Source organism: Penicillium manginii, assembly GCF_028828005.1.
Source record: "Penicillium manginii strain IBT 31320 chromosome Unknown utg000004l:1.0-7231830.0:1.0-7236170.0, whole genome shotgun sequence".
NCBI classification, from domain to species: Eukaryota; Fungi; Ascomycota; class Eurotiomycetes; order Eurotiales; family Aspergillaceae; genus Penicillium; species Penicillium manginii.
In genome coordinates, this window is record NW_026643105.1 from 1,468,417 (window position 1) to 1,488,093 (window position 19,677).

At 50.7% G+C, this 19,677-nt stretch overlaps 8 protein-coding genes across 8 annotated transcripts; 5 read left to right on the forward strand and 3 right to left on the reverse strand.

The window, feature by feature from the left end:
• Nucleotides 1–88: 88 nt before the first annotated feature.
• N7533_004255 (AP-2 complex subunit alpha) lies at nt 89–3,059 on the reverse strand (the record flags this gene model as incomplete). Its single annotated transcript, XM_057100905.1, has 3 exons — nt 89–190; nt 259–2,524; nt 2,608–3,059. Coding segments are annotated over 3 exons (2,820 nt in total), but the record flags the coding sequence as incomplete, so codon positions are not given.
• A 1,877-nt stretch (nt 3,060–4,936) lies between these two features.
• Nucleotides 4,937–5,767, reverse strand: N7533_004256 (YggS family pyridoxal phosphate enzyme; the record flags this gene model as incomplete). Its single annotated transcript, XM_057100906.1, has 1 exon — nt 4,937–5,767. The coding sequence occupies one exon, from the start codon at nt 5,765–5,767 to the stop codon at nt 4,937–4,939; it is 831 nt and encodes a 276-aa protein (XP_056960536.1).
• A 1,543-nt stretch (nt 5,768–7,310) lies between these two features.
• N7533_004257 (uncharacterized protein) lies at nt 7,311–7,625 on the forward strand (the record flags this gene model as incomplete). Its single annotated transcript, XM_057100907.1, has 1 exon — nt 7,311–7,625. One exon carries the CDS (start codon nt 7,311–7,313, stop codon nt 7,623–7,625), a length of 315 nt encoding a protein of 104 aa, XP_056960537.1.
• Nucleotides 7,626–8,116: 491 nt separating this feature from the next.
• Nucleotides 8,117–11,702, forward strand: N7533_004258 (histone deacetylase hosB; the record flags this gene model as incomplete). Its single annotated transcript, XM_057100908.1, has 2 exons — nt 8,117–10,091; nt 10,168–11,702. 2 exons carry the CDS (start codon nt 8,117–8,119, stop codon nt 11,700–11,702), a joined length of 3,510 nt encoding a protein of 1,169 aa, XP_056960538.1.
• A 1,179-nt stretch (nt 11,703–12,881) lies between these two features.
• On the forward strand, nt 12,882–14,698 carry N7533_004259 (cytochrome P450; the record flags this gene model as incomplete). The annotated part of the gene is made up of 4 exons (XM_057100909.1): nt 12,882–13,087; nt 13,165–13,260; nt 13,323–14,121; nt 14,177–14,698. Coding segments are annotated over 4 exons (1,623 nt in total), but the record flags the coding sequence as incomplete, so codon positions are not given.
• A 661-nt stretch (nt 14,699–15,359) lies between these two features.
• Nucleotides 15,360–16,205, forward strand: N7533_004260 (uncharacterized protein; the record flags this gene model as incomplete). The annotated part of the gene is made up of 1 exon (XM_057100910.1): nt 15,360–16,205. One exon carries the CDS (start codon nt 15,360–15,362, stop codon nt 16,203–16,205), a length of 846 nt encoding a protein of 281 aa, XP_056960540.1.
• A 728-nt stretch (nt 16,206–16,933) lies between these two features.
• N7533_004261 (uncharacterized protein) lies at nt 16,934–17,740 on the reverse strand (the record flags this gene model as incomplete). Its single annotated transcript, XM_057100911.1, has 2 exons — nt 16,934–17,527; nt 17,726–17,740. The coding sequence occupies 2 exons, from the start codon at nt 17,738–17,740 to the stop codon at nt 16,934–16,936; spliced, it is 609 nt and encodes a 202-aa protein (XP_056960541.1).
• Nucleotides 17,741–18,639: 899 nt separating this feature from the next.
• N7533_004262 (AN1-type zinc finger protein) lies at nt 18,640–19,569 on the forward strand (the record flags this gene model as incomplete). Its single annotated transcript, XM_057100912.1, has 1 exon — nt 18,640–19,569. One exon carries the CDS (start codon nt 18,640–18,642, stop codon nt 19,567–19,569), a length of 930 nt encoding a protein of 309 aa, XP_056960542.1.
• Between the last annotated feature and the right edge of the window lie 108 nt (nt 19,570–19,677).

The following is a 19,677-nucleotide window of genomic DNA, read 5'->3' on the forward strand; positions in this document are numbered from 1 at the left end:
AATCGAGAGATCCGTAAATCCTCGCTGGTATTGGCTAGAATTAAGATATACATGCATAATCATCGCCATCCGATTATTAATCATACGAAGGCCCATCCGCCGGCGTTCCCTGGGACAGCTTCTGCTCCATCTGCTTGACCAATGCCTGTGGGACACCTTCCTGCGTAGCGCGTACGGTGACGCGATACATCTATGAAGAATATTAGCATGGGATTTATGCTTAATTACACCAAAGGGATACTGAGAGGGGAAACATACCGATTTCTCATAGTTAGGCTCCAACCGCATAAGACAACCTGTTTTGCCAGCCTCGAATTGGAACACAGCACAGCCAACAATGTTCTTCGCGTTGGGGTCGACACCATCAAGGATCTTCCATCCAAATCCTTCCACGGTCCGCCGGGTGAAGCCTTCCGTGGCGGTCTTGTTCTTAGCTGTTACGCCGAAGGTCTTTTGGCCCTCCAGGGCGTCACCGCCAATTTGTCGCCAGCGCTTGAAGAAGTCTTCGGCCGACAGCCCCGATGGTTCCATGTAGCGGTGCATCAGGACAGGTAATTGGAGAGTGTATGCCTGAAGCGCACCAGCCAGGTAGGAGATTCGGATGGTAGGAGCATCGCTGAATGGTCCGTGGACAGCGCAGAATAGCGTTTGCTGGGTCTGGGCCGCTGCATTGACTGTTGAGTCAGGGAGGTTCTTGGTGTCGATTTTGAGATTTGGCGCAGCCGGGTTGTCGACGGTTGTAGTCAACGAGGTAATTGGGTAAGAAGACTTGTTGGAAATGTAGAGCTTGACAACACCCATATGGCCACGGTACTCCGAGCGCAAGCCAACCTGGATCTGGGCATCTTCGAAGAGAACACCTTCAGGCGTGTAATAGAGCCGGTTGAAGCCGATATCCCAGTCTGGGGTCAGATGAGCTGCGCTAGCCAGGTTTGGAGCAGGCAGTGTTGGCCCACTGGAGAAGTCTAGACCGGCCAAGTCACCAGAGGCACTCGTGGCACTGGTCGGAGTCGGTGTTCCGTTCGATCCCGTTCGAGTGCCATTAACAATCGTTGTGAAGGAACGCTTAAGACCAGTCGTCTGGGCCAGTAGGACCTCCTTCTTATCTGCGTTGGCATCTTTTCCACCAACCACCCATGTCTTTCGTTCAGTAGTGCCGGCTGTCTTTTGGTGCAGGCGCGACAACAGAATCGACGTTCGCTCCGAAAAGGGAGGCATTTCATCGCAGACAGTTCGGATAAGATCATCCGACGGGAGTGTTGCCAGAGACAGATATTCAAAAGCTCGTTGTTGCAGCTCGGAATCAGGGGAGTGGCTGTAAAGTCGGAAGATCTGTAACAGCTGGGGCTTGATCTCAGGGAACAAGTTAACAAACTTGACAAACGAGGATAGGATCATAGCTCGGGCGTTATCAGATCCCGTGAACATCTTGGCTTGTAGTGCTAAAAATTGTTCAATGGGACTGGACCCTGGATTGTCCGCGATCAGATGTCCAAACTCGCCTAGAACATAACAACCAATCTTGACCAGACTCTCGTGGCAGTCATTCTTCATGTAACCAAGCAGGGTGTGGGCGGCATATGCTTGCAGCTCCTCGTTGTTTGTCACGATTTGAATGACTCGTTGCCACACTTCGTCGTTGACATGATCACCAGCCAAAGAAAGCAGCTTTAGGGTCATGTCAATGTACCATTGGGCATCGGTAGCGTACTTCTCTGTAAGAATGGCAACCTTGAGCACCATCTCTTCACGAATCGCGTAGTCCGCTGTCTGTAGATAACGTAGAAGCTCGTTGACGATTGGCCCCGCATTGGTTGTATCGCACATACTATAGAGCAAGTCCAATCCCTTGCGGCGAACACTGATATCACGGTCACGGAGTGAGCCCAGAATGATATTTTGGTGCTTCTTGATCGGGTCGAGGGTTTCGGCTCGGGCGGCAAAATGTGTCAGTGCATCAAGACCGAGGTAGCGGACATTAGTCTCGCGGGATTGAATGTATTTGCCCAGGCGAGAGGAGATTTGAAGCATTAAGTTGTGCTCTGAATCAAGATGAATAAGGAGGTTGATGGCTTCGAAGAGGATGGCGTTTTGGGCGTTGTTCTGTTGAACGTTCTTCGGGGTTTCCATGGCAGATGCCATCATCTGGGCAAGGGATTCACGGATGATCTGGCGTACATGGCTATCTTCGGAAGGTGGGTAGTATTGCAAGAGACGAAGCAGCTTGACCTGAATCCATGGGCAAGGTACGCGGTAGTAGAGGTAGTCCGGCGCAATCTCGTTGTCCACCACGATTTTCTTCAGGCGCTGGGCGGCCTTCACATAGCTGCCCTTGTATTCTTCGGGCATGTCTTGTGCCAGTGCCATAACCAACGAAGTTACCGAGAGGGTGACGCCCATGTCGGGGTCATCCATGATCGAGATAATTCGCTCGGCCCATTCTCTGCGAACAATGCCAGGGTATTTGCGGTAAAGACGGAGGAGGGTCAGGGCGGCCTTCTTCTTCACAAAGGCTTTCGATGTACTATGCAAAGTTAGATTCATAGCTCCTACATTCGTAGGGCCGTAGGCTCCTGGGCCGCGTGGGATGTATAGGGGTATACTAACGGGGAGATCAATAATCGGTGGACTTCAGTGGCGAGGGCTTCGCCGAGCTCCCGACCACCAACATTAGCCACAGCGTGTAGAGCCAAGCAATTGTTCAACTCATTATGATCGAGCAAATCCTTCCGAATGCTATTCACAACCAAGTGCAACAACTCGTGTTCCTCGTGTAGGAACAGGGTAACGGCCAGATAACCTATCTGCTTCTCGGAGTATTTGCTGGAAGAGATAAGATTCACCGCCTCGAGGTGACCGAAATCGACATCGTAGCCTTGTATGTAGACATATAGCAGCTTGCAGACGTATTTTTTCTTCTGGTAGCCGTTGAGGCTGCCGCCCTTGAACTTCTGTCGGATATTGGCCAACTCCTTATTGACGCGCTTCTCCTCTAGCTCTCGGGCTCGCGCGTTTCGCAGGTCGGCGATGAACTGCACCAGTCCACGCATGGATGACATGATGAAGGTTGTTTGCAGCGACGACTCGGTGTTGTTTCGATCTCACGCGCAAGGGAGGTGGTGGTGAACGGGGGTTTGTCGGCTGTGGGGTTCGGAGGTCAGGGTCTCTCATGCCACGCGGAGAACACCTTAGTGGATTGCGATCGATTAGATAACCATGTCCCTGATCGGTAGGAAGACAAATGTGCAATGGCCAGCCAAAGACGGAGGGATTAACGTTTGGAACAGGCCAGGAGACGCTGTTGGTGCTTGGCCTTGGGCCACTTCCGCTGTCGATCGCCCGCGTTTCACCGTGGCGGTGCTGGATTATCTTTGATGCGCTGTGGCTGATCTACATATCCCCAGTAAGTATAACCCCCAGTAAGTATAGCTACCAGGATAGTTACTACCGCTGCTACTATATCCTAACTATTTCTTAGCCATTCGAACCTTGGAAAAAAAATACGGCTATACTACTCAATGGCCCATGACTGTTATCCTGGCCACCATGCCGCCAGGGTATTTTAAACTAGTCTATGTTTTCCCTTCGTATCGTTCAATGAAGTATTTTGGCCGATATTATTTCCAGAATTATTAATTATTAAGTGGTATAAGTTAGCTTTGTTGGATACCTCGGTATAATCAATCATTATTTTCCATCTGTGAAGAGAAAGAGGAACAGGTCGTTTCGCCTTCTCTCACTTCTCACTTTGGCAGCCAAGGCCCAAACTGGCGCTTCACATCCTCTTCACCTTCGATGTGGCCATTTTCCTTTACTTTCTACCTTGTTTCCAAGGATTTTCATCATTTTTCCATCTCTGTTTGATCATTTGATTGAAAATTTATATATTCTGGCTCTTGACCGGCCATTTCGTCAGTTTGATACTACTTCCTCTTTCTTATAAAATGCTTCTATCTTCTCCATACTGACAGCTTTATTTTTCCACCTAGCCTTTGTTAGCCTCCAATTTCTGCTTATTTCGATCACTTCTGGCCATGCCTTCGCTCAAGAATCTTCCACCGTAACCTCTCCTTGCTATAGCTGACCATCTGGCTGAGGAGAGGGATGTGTACACACTGCTGCACGTGAATCGCCGCTTTTCCGGCGTATTTCTGAATTTCTTTTACTGATGGTCCGCACACTCTGTCGAGGCTGGTATTCCTCAAGCATACAGTATGCCATACCTTTTTCACTGATAGCTCCTTCCGTTATCCTTCTCCGTCGTCTATTACTACAAATATCTATTGATATCCGTCTACGCTTTCATGCATATCCATCCCCACCACTCAATACAATACTTGGCTACATAACCAACAACTGTCACGAGAGCCTAGTCAAGATCAGCTGTTATGCTCTAAGCGGATCTACTAGTACTAGTAGCTATATCATGATTTCTCTTCTCAACTCCTCCGTCCTCTTCCAGCTGCTATTACATGGGCATATCATCCCGAGGTCCTGTGGTTTCTTCCAAAGTTTTCTCCGCGCGTACCATCTCTCATACACTAGTAGTATTTGTATTTGTGAAACAAAGTAATACACACCATGCACCCTAAAATCCACAGATTATTCAAAAAAGAAAGGATATCAAGGGTCTCAGAGCGCGAATCCGTAATTCAAGGGTTACTTCCCAAGGTAGCATAGTTGAAGTATATTAGTTGTAAGAACCAATGCCATGGTACCGGGTTTCCAGATTTTAAGTTTCGGGGCCATCGCTCCGAATCTTCAACACCTTAGATTTAGATCCAGTCCTACCAGATGGTCTGTAATAACTTGGTGTCTTTATTTTCCTCTACTCTGACCAATTTCCTTGTAGTACTTGGGTACGCGCCCTTTTTTTAAGCCTTTTAATATTGTTCTTGATCTCCCCGGAGTCCCCCAACAACAAACCTACTATCTTTCAAACAACCTTCGCCTCATTCTTAGGCGGCCGATCCCCAAAAATGGTGGTTCCCACTCTGACCTGATCGCTGCCCAGGGCAATCGCCCCTTCGAAATCCGAACTCATCCCCATACTAAGTTCCAACTTAGCATCCTCCCCTTCAAGACCCAATTCAGTCACAATCCGATCCCTCGCCTCGCGCAAAGCCACAAAGTCCTCGTTCTCATTCTCAGCAGTCGTAGCCCGAGACCGCGCAATCGCCCCGATAGTCATAACACCCTGAAGCTTGAGTCGGGGACACTTTTCCCGAATATATCGAGCCAGCACGGGCGCTTGCTCCGGCGCGATGCCAGACTTGTTTTCCTCTCCGGATGTGTTGACTTGCACGTAAATGCGAAGTCGTGCATCACCAGCTTCAACCTCGGCGTCCTCATCTGCTCGCGCCTTGCTGGCGGAAATCTCCTCCTCGGAGCGTTCCCCCCAGCCCCGATCCAACAACGAAGCCTTCTTCTCCGAATCCACGCTCTCAACGGCCCAAAGGCCGCGTACATCCCGCGCCAGCGTGACGCATTTATTTGACTGCAGTCCGCCGATAAAGTGCCATTTAATTGACCTCGGCAGCAGCCGGGACTTTTCGAGGAGTTCTTGGAGGTAGTTCTCGCCGAAGTGGGTGTGGGCGGCGGGGGAGGTGTGGAGGGCTAGGGCGTCTGAGGCGGGCTTTAATTTTGAGACGGCGATTAAACGGACGGTCTTCTTTGCGGCGCTCTGAGATGAGGCATTGGCGATGCGTGCTGTCACTGCGTTCAGGTTTGCGAATAGGGTTGAAGCTCGCGCGGGGGTGGCGGTCATGTTGGGTTCTGTCATTGCAGGTCGTTCCAAGGGGTCTGGGAGTGGTCGACGGTGGTGTTAGGGGCGATGGTATGACAGCTCCGGCGTGGAGGAAGTACAGGAACAGTAGGTGTGCCGTGTCAATTGGTGTGGCAAAATGATTTTGGTGAAGCTGCAATTGTTCATGCAACTTACTTTGATGGCCGGGGTGATAAGATAGCTGCCTCAGGCAGTAAAGGGAACCATAAAAGCGCATTCCGCGGAGATTCCCGCGTCAGGTGACCTGTCACCGAAGGGATTGGCACGTGATTCCCAGGCACTCAGGCGACAAGGCCGCCAGGCACCGAATTTGTCCGAGCTTGTCCCTTGCGGCCCCCAACCTCCAAAGAACCTCAATGGCCGGATGATCAATCATTAGGCCGTTTGCGTCCATGATCGACGATCCCTGCGAGCCACTCTTTCTTCCATGCGACGCTAGGAATGTATCTCCATCCCTCTTGACCAACCTTCGGCGCCAACTGACACACCAACCCGGCGTCACCGGGTCCTGGCGGCAGCCCAGACACGATCTCTGTCCAATGAAACCAACCGAAGCTGATCTAGCCCACAACCCCGGGCGACTGCGGATCACCGTTCATTGCTACACCGTTTGTTCGATCTGGCTGCCGCTGAGTTTCGGCTGCGATTCAGATTCAGCCTATTTTTAACCTTACTGTAGGCGCCGACTGCTAACAATGGGCTGACGGGCGGGCTATTCTCCTTTGTTCGACGACCTTTCATTCACCAATTCTATTATTGTCAACTAGTTAATGTGCTGCCTAGCATCGGCGAACTTCATTCTGGCGGCTGGGCAAAATCCGAACCAGGAGGAGAACCACCGAACTGCAATCCCACCTGTTGCGCGAAGATGTAACCGCCGGACGGATGGGGTATGTCAACTGCCCTAATTCTCCACTGTGAACCAGCAACGCCGAGTATTTTATCAGCCTGACCGGCCGTAGAGGGGCATTGCGCGTCGAGCTCGGCCGTTTCTGCTGTGTCTTTGACGTCAGACCGGCTTGGTTTTCCTTGTATTCACTGCCCCTCTTGGGAGTAGATCTAGAACCCGCTGCCCAGCTTCTTCTTCTTTCACCTCCACCTCCAACCTCCTTCTCAGCTGGCCTGGGGTTTTCTCTTCTTTCCTCTACATCCTCTACTGCCTCTACTCCTGAACATTTCAACTATTCTACAACCCCCTTTTAACCTCCTATTTTCTTCTTCGTGCCGACCCACATCCGGCCCATCCGCATAGTTCCCTCTCGGCACCGAAACTCCGCTTCTACCGGAAGCCCGCGCAATTGAAAAAAAAAGGAGACCGAATAAAAGGAGAATAAAGACCTCATTTTGTGTCGACCACATTTTGCTCCCACTTGCGTGTTCAAACTTGTGCTGTTCTTCCAAAGACACCCAATTCATCATACCGCGAGTGATCGACATCAGCCAGCTCTTCTCCGCTGACATCACCGCGACGATCCTCTGTGAAATCATATCTACTCGCAACTCACATCAATTGCAACCTCCCACCATGTGTCGTCAATATTTTACCGTCTACGAATGGTGCCACTGTGAAGCAGATGCTGGCTACAATGTTTGCGGTGGTGCCCGTCGCGATAGCTGCGCTGGCGTCAGCATCGAGACCGTCCACATGCACTGCTTCTGCAACTCGCACGCCTCTCGTGGCTTCAAGACCGAGAAGAAGAGTCGCAAGCAAGAAGACAAATGGCGCCGTCGGTCGCAACAGTCTCAGGCCTCCTCTTCATCTGGGTCTTTAGACGAGAAGTCTTCGCTTGGCCGCCGACTCTCTCAATGGTCTCAATGGCGGGGCTTGCGGTCGCGCTAGATGATGATCATTGTCTACTGTCTCCTTTTTTCTCTTTCTTCTTTTATCTTTCTCCTGTCATATTTTTGTTTCTCCTTTTTTTCATTGAAATATTTCCAGCTTCGGTGTTCGGGTGGGATGGGCGTGAACTTTCCCTGGAGTTTATACTTGGGCTTATGTCTTATGTCTCCTCTAGAAACTAGAGATGTTTTTAAAATAGAAAGATGAAATCTACTATTCAAATCCAAGCTATACATACTACTAGTACATCATGATAAACATGTTCGAGTGAAACACGGCAAGAATCAAAAGTGAAGAATGTCGTGTGGAATGATCGACTGACCCCTTGCCCCATTGAAGTGTGAACTTTCCCTTCATCCCGCAACTCCTTTTCCGTTCAAGTTAACTGCTACACTTACCAGTACTTTGTTTGCTTCTCTACTACAGTTCTCTTTACTGCTCTGCTGCTCTCCAGCTTGCATGTTCCAAGGCTCCCCCTATGATCCTGCATAATGGAGCCCTTCAACTTGCAGGATGATGCGCGTCAGCGATCTATTGATCGCCCAGGTCGCCCGCGCGATCTGACCAACATAGGCCACCCCCATAATGATTTAGCAGACTCTTTAAACCGTCTATCACTCGTCAATGCTACCGCGACTCCTCTGCCCGCATCTCCAGCTCTCCTTTCCACCCGCGATCCCGCATCGCGCTCTCCAGTGCCCAACCAGCGTACCCCTCGGCGCAGTCCCAGTTCCAACTCCCTACGTGACGAACGCCGCAAGTCAACACCAGTCAAGTCGACACCAGTCCTGCAGAAACGTACATCAACCGCCTCACTACGCTCCGTCTCAAACCCCACCGGTCCATCCTCGCCACTCCCCGATTCGCGACGCTCATCCGCCAACTTGGCGGGGTCCCCGACCACCGCCGCGTCGCCCGCAATGTTGCCACCGCGCCTTCTTCCCCAGGGACCCACAGCAGCTTCGATCGCGGCGGAGCATTTCCAGAAGGAAGTTGATCTGCATCAAACGGAGGATCTACAGTCCAAGACGGTCGTTATTGTTCACGATGCCTGCTACGGCCACCGGTTCTCGCGCCCCCGAACAACTAGAAACCACCTCGCCGCTATCGTTGAGAGGCCAGAGCGCATGCGGGCCTGTGTTGTTGGTATCGCTGCGGCGTATGTTCGGCTCGGCCGTCGTCATATCGGGGGACCGTATGCGCCGCATCCTAACCTGAATATCTTTACTCTGCCCCCACCATTCCAAATCCGCAAGACGGGCCGGACCCTCCTGCTTTCAGATACCGCTGTTACCAACGTCCATGGTACGCAATGGATGTCTGATTTGAATAGTATGTGTGGAGTTGCGGAATCTCGCCTCGCCCTGACTGGGAAGGAGCTTGTTCGACCGCCCGTTGAAGGTGGAGATGCAGTCACTGATCAGAAACCTCCTCCCCTTCACGAGGGAGATCTGTACCTCTGCTCCGAATCATTGAGTGCATTCCAAGGCGCATTGGGCGGGGTTTGTGATGGGATCGATACAGTTCTCGGTTCAGGCCCGACGACCCGGGCCTTCGTCTGTATTCGACCACCCGGTCACCACTGTTCATCTGATTTCCCTTCCGGCTTTTGTTGGATCAACAATGTTCATGTTGGAATCTCCTATGCGGCAACAAACCATGGTCTCACGCATGCTGCTATCCTCGACTTCGATCTCCACCACGGCGACGGCTCGCAAGAGATTACTTTTGACCATAACCACAAAGCATTGACGCCGCCGCGAAATCAGTCCGCGTACGAGAAAGCAGCTATTGGATACTACAGTCTACACGATATCAACTCTTACCCCTGCGAAGACGGCAATCCGGAGAAAGTGCGTAATGCTAGTGTGTGTGTTGATGGAGCGCATAATCAATCTATCTGGAACGTGCACTTGCAGACATGGGTGACCGAGGCCGAGTTTTGGAATCTGTACGAAACACAATACATGACCTTGATAGACAAGGCACGGAATTTCCTTCGTGCCCATACCAAGCGCCTTTCTGAAATTCCCTTTGGACCTCCACCTAAGGCAGCTATCTTCATTTCTGCAGGTTTTGATGCGAGCGAATGGGAAGGGTCGGGCATGCAGCGGCACAAGGTCAATGTACCGACTGAGTTTTATGCACGATTCACAGCTGACGTTGTGCGTATGTCTGAAGAGGAGGGCCTTGGTGTTGACGGGCGTGTGATTAGTGTCCTGGAAGGGGGCTACAGTGACCGCGCCTTGAGCAGCGGTGTCCTCAGCCATATATCTGGACTGGGAAGTGCGACAGATGGATTACAGTCTCAATACGTCAAGTCTGAAACAGCTAGCCAGGATGTTCTTTCTGCTCTCGAGCACCTTTCTGTTCAGGAGGGGTACGACAAGGAGTGGTGGTCTCCGAGCATGCTGACCGAGTTAGAGATGCTCAATCTGCCCCCGGCCAAGGATGAAAGGGAGAAAGGCTATTGGAAGGATACTCGGTCTTTTTCTGCGAAAAAAAATTTCTAACCCGCGCAAATCCTTTGGATCATCCACAGCGATTGAACACCAGCTGCCTCCACTCCCAGAGGTCGGATGGGCAACGGCAGCCCATGAGCTGTCGAAAGTCCTGATTCCCGAGAATCGACAAACAACCAGCTACCGAGCTGAAGAGCTCAACGCTGAGGCATCCCGACAACGACGTGATCGCCAGATTGCATTGGACGGTGGTGTCAATCCTGCTATCGTTCCGCCGCCTCCTCCGGCTCCCATTGATGAGAAGCGCCAGCTGCGTGTACGCAAAAATAAATCCCCAACTCCTTACTCACCTCGCCCCGCCACTCCTCGCCAACAAGCCATGCGTAAGAATCGACGAACAACAATCGATGGCAACGACCTACCCAGTCCTTCGGGAGAGTCCCCTTCCGTGGATGCGAGCCGCAGAAAAAGTGTTAGTGGGGTGGCGCCTATCGAGATAGGCAAGTTGGAAAGCTCTGCCAATCCAACCAGGAGAGCATCCTCGGCCGCATCAATGAAATCCGCTACAGGGACTGTCACCGGCCTCCGAAAATCAAACAGCTCCCGACCTGCAACCCCCAAACGATCTGCAAGCCCCCGCAAGGCTCCACCTGTTCCCAAGGTCCCAAATGCTTTCCTTCCATCCAAGCTGTCGGACCAGGTCCCACCATCCGATGATGTGGAGAATCTAACGTCGGGGCTTCGGAAGATAAAACTAGTTATGCCCTCGCCTGAGGAACAAGCAGCGCGTGAAAAGCAAGCTGCAGCAGACGGAAAATTGTCCCGTGGAAGTCGCACTCTCAAATCTCCACGTTCCCCTCGAAAGAGCAGCAGCACCAGGACAGCACGCGGTCGAGGTACTCGCACTGAGCCTTCATCCAGCATGTCACCCCCAGCTCTCCCCGATCCAACCATTGGACTGGGTATGCAAGACAATATCGCAACGACCGGCGCGACGTTCGTCAGCGCAGGAGCTGTCGGCGCGGAGGCTATCAGCGTAGGGGAATCGAGACCTAATCCAACGCCGGCAGTCTCATCGCCATGGGAAGGAGCCAGAGTGGAAACAGAAACAAGCATCGCAGACCCAATCTTCCCGGCCTCCGTACCAACAGAAGTTCTAACTCCTTCGATGCGACCCACATCCATGCCCGCCGCAGAATCAAACTACATCTCAGCTGGCATGCCATCGCCACACACGCCCGAAATCGCAATGGTCTCAAGCGCTTCGGTTAAGAACTCTGTCTCACATGCAAGATCCATGTCACATGGAAGATCTGTCTCGAATACATTTTCTCCAGCAGCAACGACAGCCGCACAGACGAAGCAGGGTCTACCTGTTTTCACGTCCACCAGTCCTATCCCTTTTGCCACGGAGTTTTCTCAAAATCAAAATCCGCTACAGCAACAAGCGGCCCATAATGCCAAAGCTAAAGCCCAGGCTCAAGCTCAAGCTTTGCATGTATCACACCCGCGCCACGATCCTAACCAGCATATCATCAGCGATGATGATAGTCCGCTTGGTCCGCCGCCTATTCCTCATAATTTTCAACAGAATCGGCGGTTTTACTCGCAGTGATTTTGTCTCATACCCAGATCTTTGTTAGTGCATTCGCCTAATAACATCGCGTCTAATATGGTCGGTAGCTTCTTGATTCTGGTGGAATGCCTTTTATTTTATTTTTGTTCTTCTCATTTGTTTTTTCATTCGTGTCAATATACCCCTTATGTATGGAACGGTTGGTCTGCTTATCTATCAACCTATGGTAACTGGGCTTATTATGGTATGGGGTGTTATTCTGGATAATGTTATTTTGTTCGATTTTCAATCGTATGTCCCATTGGAGAGAATCTGGTTCCTGCGAGAATATCAGTTAACATGAAGACTTGCATGATCGATTTTGTTTCAGACCTAGATCAACCTTGGAAAGGCCTCATATCCCACAGGCTTAGTCAGTCCACACCGCTGCTAGTATGTTAAGCTCTATCGAGCCTCAGCTAGTCTTTCATTCTATACACACCTTGACTTATTGTCTCTCTCATTCTGCCTTAGTAGCCAATACTATCTCACAGACTTCCTGTATGAATCTAGTCAGTATCATGCCCCTCTCGAAATTGAGTTGAGCCGTCAGATATCGGGCCGCGCTCCCTGAGGTCCACTGGGACTCCACTCCAAAGGCAAAAACATGCAGGTCATTCGTTCGCCGATCAAGCCCAGCTGCGGGGGGCGGCTCAAGCTGGGCCGAGATCTTCTACGCAATCGCCGCCGACGACATCCACCGGACGCGGCGGAGCATCTAGTATGGGATACTCCGTATTCCAGTTGTTATTAGCACCCTCGTGCAGGTCACAAACCACTTTCATGTCCCCAGAAGAAGAAATCATGGTGCGGGACGACTCCGTGTGGGACTAGTTATTCTGTGCGGGACTTGTTCGTGTCGTACTGCATTGATGATGCGCAAACAGCACATTAGCTATGCAAGTTGAGGTGCGGGGCCCCGCCGATCAGTAAAGGATTTGGGAATAAATGGATGATTACTGGCTGGAGCAGTTGCGTTCGCTTGGACAAATACAAACCACTGGAACAGGGCGATATCACAGCGGGGTCCCTGTCATATTCCCTACTAGTATATATATTGAATACGAAGAGCATTTACTTGTAGCTAAGATCATTTCTTCCTCGCCCGCTCCCCTCAGTGCCCTCGGAGCCACATTTCATCTCTTTCAGGGCACATTGCTAGTTTTAAACATGGTCCAGATATCGGACAATGAAGAGCTCGCTTGGACGGCGAAGCTTTACTTGTTACTTATCTCGTCTGCCGTGGGAATCTTTGCTGCGCTCATCATCGCAATCGTTCCATATTCCTGGGCCAGCTTCCGACCGAAGAATTTCCCACCAGGTCCCAAACCAGTTCCCTTCCTAGGAAATCTGAATTTGATTCCTGCTTCAAAGTCATTTGCACTGTCAGTCAACAGTTTTCGCCCCCCGATAAGCCCCTCCTCATAGCTTTTCCTCGTGGCTAATTACGTGTTGAACACAGCTTTCACCAGTGGACATCAAAGTACGGTCCAATAATAGGTCTCAAATTCGGGCCGGCAAACGTTGTAGTTTTGAATAATTGGAGGGATGCCCACGAGTAAGTGGAGTCTTCCCTGTTTATTCGTGCTCCTACTGATTAGCATTGGTCCTCACTCATAGACTTCTCGAGAAGCGAAGCGCAATCTACTCATCCCGACCCCCGAATTACATCGCGAACGAGCTGATCTGCAAAAGACAAACACACATCCTCTTCACCCCCTACGGAAGTGAATTCAAAGCTCTCCGCAAATCAACCCAGGGCCTTTTTGCACCCCGCGAACTCGCAGCTGTGCTCCCTATTCAACAGGCAGAGGCCGCTCAGACCGCATACGATATCCTCCGCGAGCCGGGGCAATACTACGAGCACATCCAGCGATATACTACTGCAGTGATTCTCGCATCTGTGTACGGGCAGAGAGGCGAGACTTTCGATTCTCCAAACATCCAAGCTCTCTACGATGTTCAGAACCGCTTTACTGCGCTCTTGGAGCCGGGTGCAGCCCCGCCAGTTGACGGGATGACATTCTTGAAGCATATTCCCGAGTTCCTCGCTCCGTGGAAGCGGATGGCAAGAGAGATAAGACGTGATCAACGAGAAATTTACTTCAGACTCTACAACGGGACCAAGGAGCGAATGGGGCGAGGGATTAGAGTTGGTTGTTTCATGGAGAAGCTTATCGACGATCAGGCGAAGAATATTATGGATGACGAACATACTGCATACCTGGGTGGTGTTTTTATGGAAGCTGGGTCCGATACAACTTCGTCTACACTTTTATCGTTTCTTCTTGGTATGGTTGAGAATCCTGTCGCGCTAAAGCGTGCTCAGGAAGATGTGGATGCGGTTTGCGGCTTGGAACGGTCGCCGACTTTAGCTGATCTGGAAAGTCTACCGTATATCGAAAGCTGCATGCATGAGGTAATAATTCCTTGTCTGGATTTATATTTTTTCCCCTGCTGTCTGACTCTTCTAGATACTTCGCTGGAGACCAGTTGCAGCTGGTGGAATTCCACACATGCTCACGCAAGAAGACTCCTATAAAGGCTACAACTTCCCCGCGGGAACCATTTTCTTCGCCAACACCTGGGCCATCCACCACGACGAAAACGAATATGACGATCCCGACACTTTCAATCCCGACCGCTGGCTCGGAGGAAACACGTACGGAACCAAGGACAGCATCAAAATGGCACCAAATGAGCAGCGCAAAACGGCTTATGGCTGGGGCGCTGGACGCAGAATTTGCCCTGGCCAGAAACTCGCAGAGACTTCGTTGAAGATTAATATTGCAAAGTTGGTATGGGCTTTTGATATTGAGCGAGATGTGTCTGCAAGCTCGCCTGATATTTCGGTCGATACGGGGTACGAAGGTGGATTCTTGATTTGTCCTAAAAGATTCCCTCTCAAGATTACGCCCAGGAGTGAGGCCCACGCAGATATAATTCGGCGTGAGTTTGATGGGATGAAGGAAATGTTTGCGCGGTTGGCTAATTGATGACAATGTGCGTGTTATGATTGAATTGACTCATCTATATAGTATACTGCGAGCTTTTCTTGCCAATGAATACAAGTATATGACGACAGGCCTAATTCGGTATATGAATTCACAAATTTCAGACAGACCAGTCGATACTGGTATACTTCCTGCTCTTTCAGTCACAACTACAATGCTCACAAATTATTCAGCAACCCCCAGGGCTCCGATTCTATATAGACAAATTTAGGTTAGCTATGATCCACGGCCCAACGTGTGCAGGTGGATTAAGCATAAAATTAAGCGGGGCAAGCTTGATGATCTCCCAAAATATGACTGGCTTAGAGAAGAGGTCCCTTACTATGTCAATTCCTTCTCGTCGAGAGGTATAGATTACCTGATCCAATTGAAATGCCGACGATAAGCACTTTTCCCCGCTGCGGCCTCGGAGTTGCGCCGACCAATCACCACGCATTTTTCCCGGAAACTCCCCGCACGGAGAGGCCCGAACTTCGGTCCAAGGCGACTTCAATTCACGCGGCGAACCCCGGGAAACTGGAGAGAGAACCTTTATCTTCCCCCTCAATTCACTTCTCTCCTTTTACTCTCTTTACTTACCCCTCCAACCCCCCCGATAAGCCCAATTGGCCCAATCTCGATCCTCAATCTTGATATCTTCGCCATGGCCAACAACAGCAAGGCCATTGGCGCCTACTATGCGCCAAAGGGCGGTCTGCCCTCGCAATCAGAGCTTCTGACCGACCGGGCTATGTTCACTGAGGCCTACACTGTCATCCCCAAGGGTACTTTTCGTGACATCGTGACATCCTTCCTGCCATTCTGGGAGCAGACCCGCCTGTGGGTCATCGCCCGACCTCTCTCCGGATTCGCCGAGACATTCTCGCAATACATTATGGAAGTGCAACCGGGAGGTGGAAGCGACAAGGCCGAGCTCGATGCCGGCGCTGAGGGCGTCCTCTTCGTCGTCGAGGGCGAGGTCACCGTTACCGTCGCCGGGGCCGAACACAGACTCACCGAGGGCGGATATGCCTTCCTCCCCCCAGCCAGCGGATGGACCCTTCGCAACAAGGGTACCTCCACCGCCCGCTTCCACTGGATTCGCAAGGCCTACGAGGCCGTCGAGGGACTGGATGCCCCCGAGCCTCTTTTCTTGAACGATAAGGATGTTACTCCCACCGCGATGCCCGATACCAACGGTGCTTGGGCCACAACCCGCTTCGTCGATCCTAACGATCTGCGCCACGATATGCACGTTACCATTGTTACTTTCGAGCCCGGTGGCACAATCCCTTTCGCCGAGACCCACGTCATGGAGCACGGTCTCTATGTTCTGGAGGGTAAGGCTGTTTACCGCCTCAACCAGGACTGGGTTGAGGTTGAGGCTGGTGATTTCATGTGGCTGCGCGCTTTCTGTCCCCAGGCTTGTTACGCCGGTGGCCCTGGCAAGTTCCGATACTTGCTATACAAGGATGTTAACCGTCACATGAAGCTTTCGTCGCGCCTGTAAGGGTGTGCGGGGTTCAACAGTGCACTGAGAGGATAGACAAATCATGATGATATAGGCGGATGGCGCACTAAGCCTGGCCTTCTCCAATGTTTACTGCCCTTCTCGGGATAGGAGAGATAGATCGAGACACGCCAAAATCGATATTGTGTGTCAAAATAACCGGCCCCAGATTTCATGGACGACATGATTGTTCCCTGGCGAGTTGGGAAAATTTATAAACCAGCTACGAGCTGATTGACAAGATTGAACGAACGTTGCTATTCGATGTACTAAATATACCATGTTCAAATCCAATTTCAATTTAAATCTTCAAATTTTGAATTCCACCTTACCGGCAGATATTTAGACATCTATAGACACTAATATCAAAGGTCAAACACGCCCACATCAATCTCAGCCTACCTACTAGTACTAGTAGGTACCTAGGTAGCCACCAATCGCCTGGGCACCTGTTTATGGCTGGTAGAAGCGTAATCAGTATATTCAAGTTGATATCGCCAAATGAATCGCATTCTAACACAAGTAATAGACTACTAGGTACCACTCAGATCTAACCCCCTTCACAATATACTCAAGCCCTTTTCGAATTGTCCATCTTCTTCTTCTCGGTCTCTACGGGTTTCTTTTCAGCCGGTTGCGAGAGAATCCTCTTGTCCGGACATACGTTATCGAGAATTTTCGGAACCAGCTCGAACGTAAAATCAGGCACAAGCTTTAGAAGCTCAACATTAAGAACCGGTGGCGATTCCGACCCCCCCTGCTCCTCTCCAGAACATTGGAATATTTGGCACAATAGACTTGATCACTTCATCCTTGAGCTCGGCACAGTTCGTGTTGATGGCGTAGATTGTCTCAATCGTTTTGGAGAAGGACTTCGGATCCGGGTTATCCATGAATGCTTTCGTGAAGTGTGCTTTCGCCTTGACCTTGAGGTCTTGGACCTTCCACCAGCCTGCTTCGATGTACATCCGTGCGTGGAAATAGCATGGGTGACATTTCTCGAGAAAGACTTCGTCACCGTGGAGGATATCTTCTTGAACTGCATCCTCCATTTCTTCTAATTCATTGTCGAGTTGGTCGAACGCTTCAAGGCTCCCTAGGTCTTCGGTTTCCTCGAGCTTCGGTTCGGTAGATTGTGCGGTCCTGGTTTTATCCGCATTAACCTTGGCCAGCTGTGCTTTCTTGAAAGCTTGAATTTCAGAAGTACCGACAGGTTTGATGATAGGATTTCTGGGAACCGTGTAGTCGGATTTGTATAGAAATTCCAAGACTTTCTCGAATAAGATTGGTTCCCGGGTGCTGACCAGTGGCTTTGATGGGTCCTAGATGAAATTCATACATTAGTCTCTCCTTGCCATCCCTCTGTGCATAGTAATATTAAATATTACGCCACCTCCAAGTGTCCAGGGCCTTTGCAAAGATCAGCCAAGTATTCCGAGCGCTGGCAAACAACAATCTTGTGCGCTTCGAAGCTGCGCTCCGAACTTTGGCCTTTACAGATGATTGTGATGTCACTATACTTGGATAAGATGCATGCTGACTCGTTATTAGACTTTGCTTAGGGATGTAGAAGATGAACATGGCGGGGACTGCCTGTTTGCATTACTTACTTCACAACAAGATTGTAGATAGTATCTCGGCCGGCTTGTTGATATTCTTCAACTAGTATGCGTCTTGGGCTTGCGGAAGCTCAAGTTCAAACTTGAAATCAGAAGTGCAGGGACAGCTGAGAAGAGTGGGGATGGTCGGGAGATTCGATTAGCTTGTTAAATAAAAGGAATGCTTCTTCATTTTGAAAAACGGTACTGGCAAGTGAAATCACACCTGGGCATGTCCTATTCGATTTTGGGAATCTCTTTGAGACGGCTTTGACGGGACTGCTGGTGTACACGTTATGTGAACCTTTCCACGGATAAGCCATTGACGAGGTCCATAATCCTCTTCGGTTGTCTCTTTTATTGGATTGATTGAGCCTGTAGGCTTTCATTGTTGATTCAGATTTTTCCCATTACACAATGTTTCGCTCTTTCATAACGGATGATGAGACTGACTCGGGAGGTGACATTGGCAGTGTCGCCACCAGTGAGATATCATTGACGAACTCTTGGGCCAAGTTCAGCACTTGAAGAGATTCCGGATATGAAGACACAACGACCCAATTCACTGGATTTCTACATGATTTGTCTAGGTCTAAGGTCTATGGTAGCCTATATACTTCGGGTGGCGTAACTCCGATCGCCGAACGATGAGCTAAGCCACTTCTGTGGCACTGGAAGCTTCTCCGCATTAGTCAACAGCCTTCTACTGTCTTCAGTCTTCACTCTTCACGATCTCTTTATTTCTCCTCTGAATTTCTAGTCGCGTTCTATTTTGCGTTCTAAGATACCCCTCCCCACTTCCTCTACTGCCTCTCATATCCATGCCCCCCATCAGCATGTCCAAAAACACCCAGCCCGGACAACCAGAGTCCTTCACCCAAATGGGCGACACAGATCTCGAATCAATCGGACGCCACTGCCAATTCGAATACTGCGGCCAACTAGATTTCCTCCCATTCCGGTGTGAATCCTGCCGCAGTACATTCTGCCTCGACCACCGCAGCGAAACAGCCCACAAGTGCACCCACGCAGGTGAATGGGCGCGCCGGCGCAATGGCAACACTACCACCCAACAAGAGAACCGCACCGTATCCGAGAAACCCAACATCTACAACTCCGATCAATGCGCGCACGTCGTTTGCAAAACCCTCATCAATACTCTCAAAGACCCAGCCGTCCGCTGTCCTAACTGCAATCGTCAATATTGCCTCAAACACCGCTTGCGCGAAGAACACGATTGCGCCAAGCTTACCCCGCTGGGCGCACGCCAAGGCAGCAATGCCTCGCCTCAGGATACGATCAAGTCGATGTTCGCGAAGGTGCGCGGCTGGGGAAAGGAGAAACAAACCGCCACTGCCAACCTCATTCCCAAGCCCAAGGTTAAGCCGAATAGCCCTGCCGCGCGCATGGCGAGTGTGAATGCGATGAAGCGTTCCGCTAAGGGAGAGGCTAGCGTCCCAGCTGATAGAAGGATATACTTGCATACGGTTGGAACGGCAGATACACAGGCTACGGAGCCACCGGCTGGCGATTTCTTCTTCGATTCCAAGTGGAAGGTTGGGCGGGTGCTGGACGATGCGGCGCGGAGACTGGCCGTGGAGAATAAGAATAACCAGGTTGGAGGAGAGGAGGCGCGGTTGCGGATCTTCCATGTGGAATCTGGGGACTTTTTAGAGTTCTCGGAGACCATTGGAGGTGGGAAGATCAAATCGGGTGATACGATTGTATTACTTCGCGGTGCTGGAGTGGTGCTGGCGAACTCATGATACATCTACAACCGCCTGCATGAGCATTTGCGACTTCCTTTGATTCTAGCCTTTGAACCCATTTAGATACCTTGAAGCGTTTCTGTCATCAATGATACCTAATGGAAT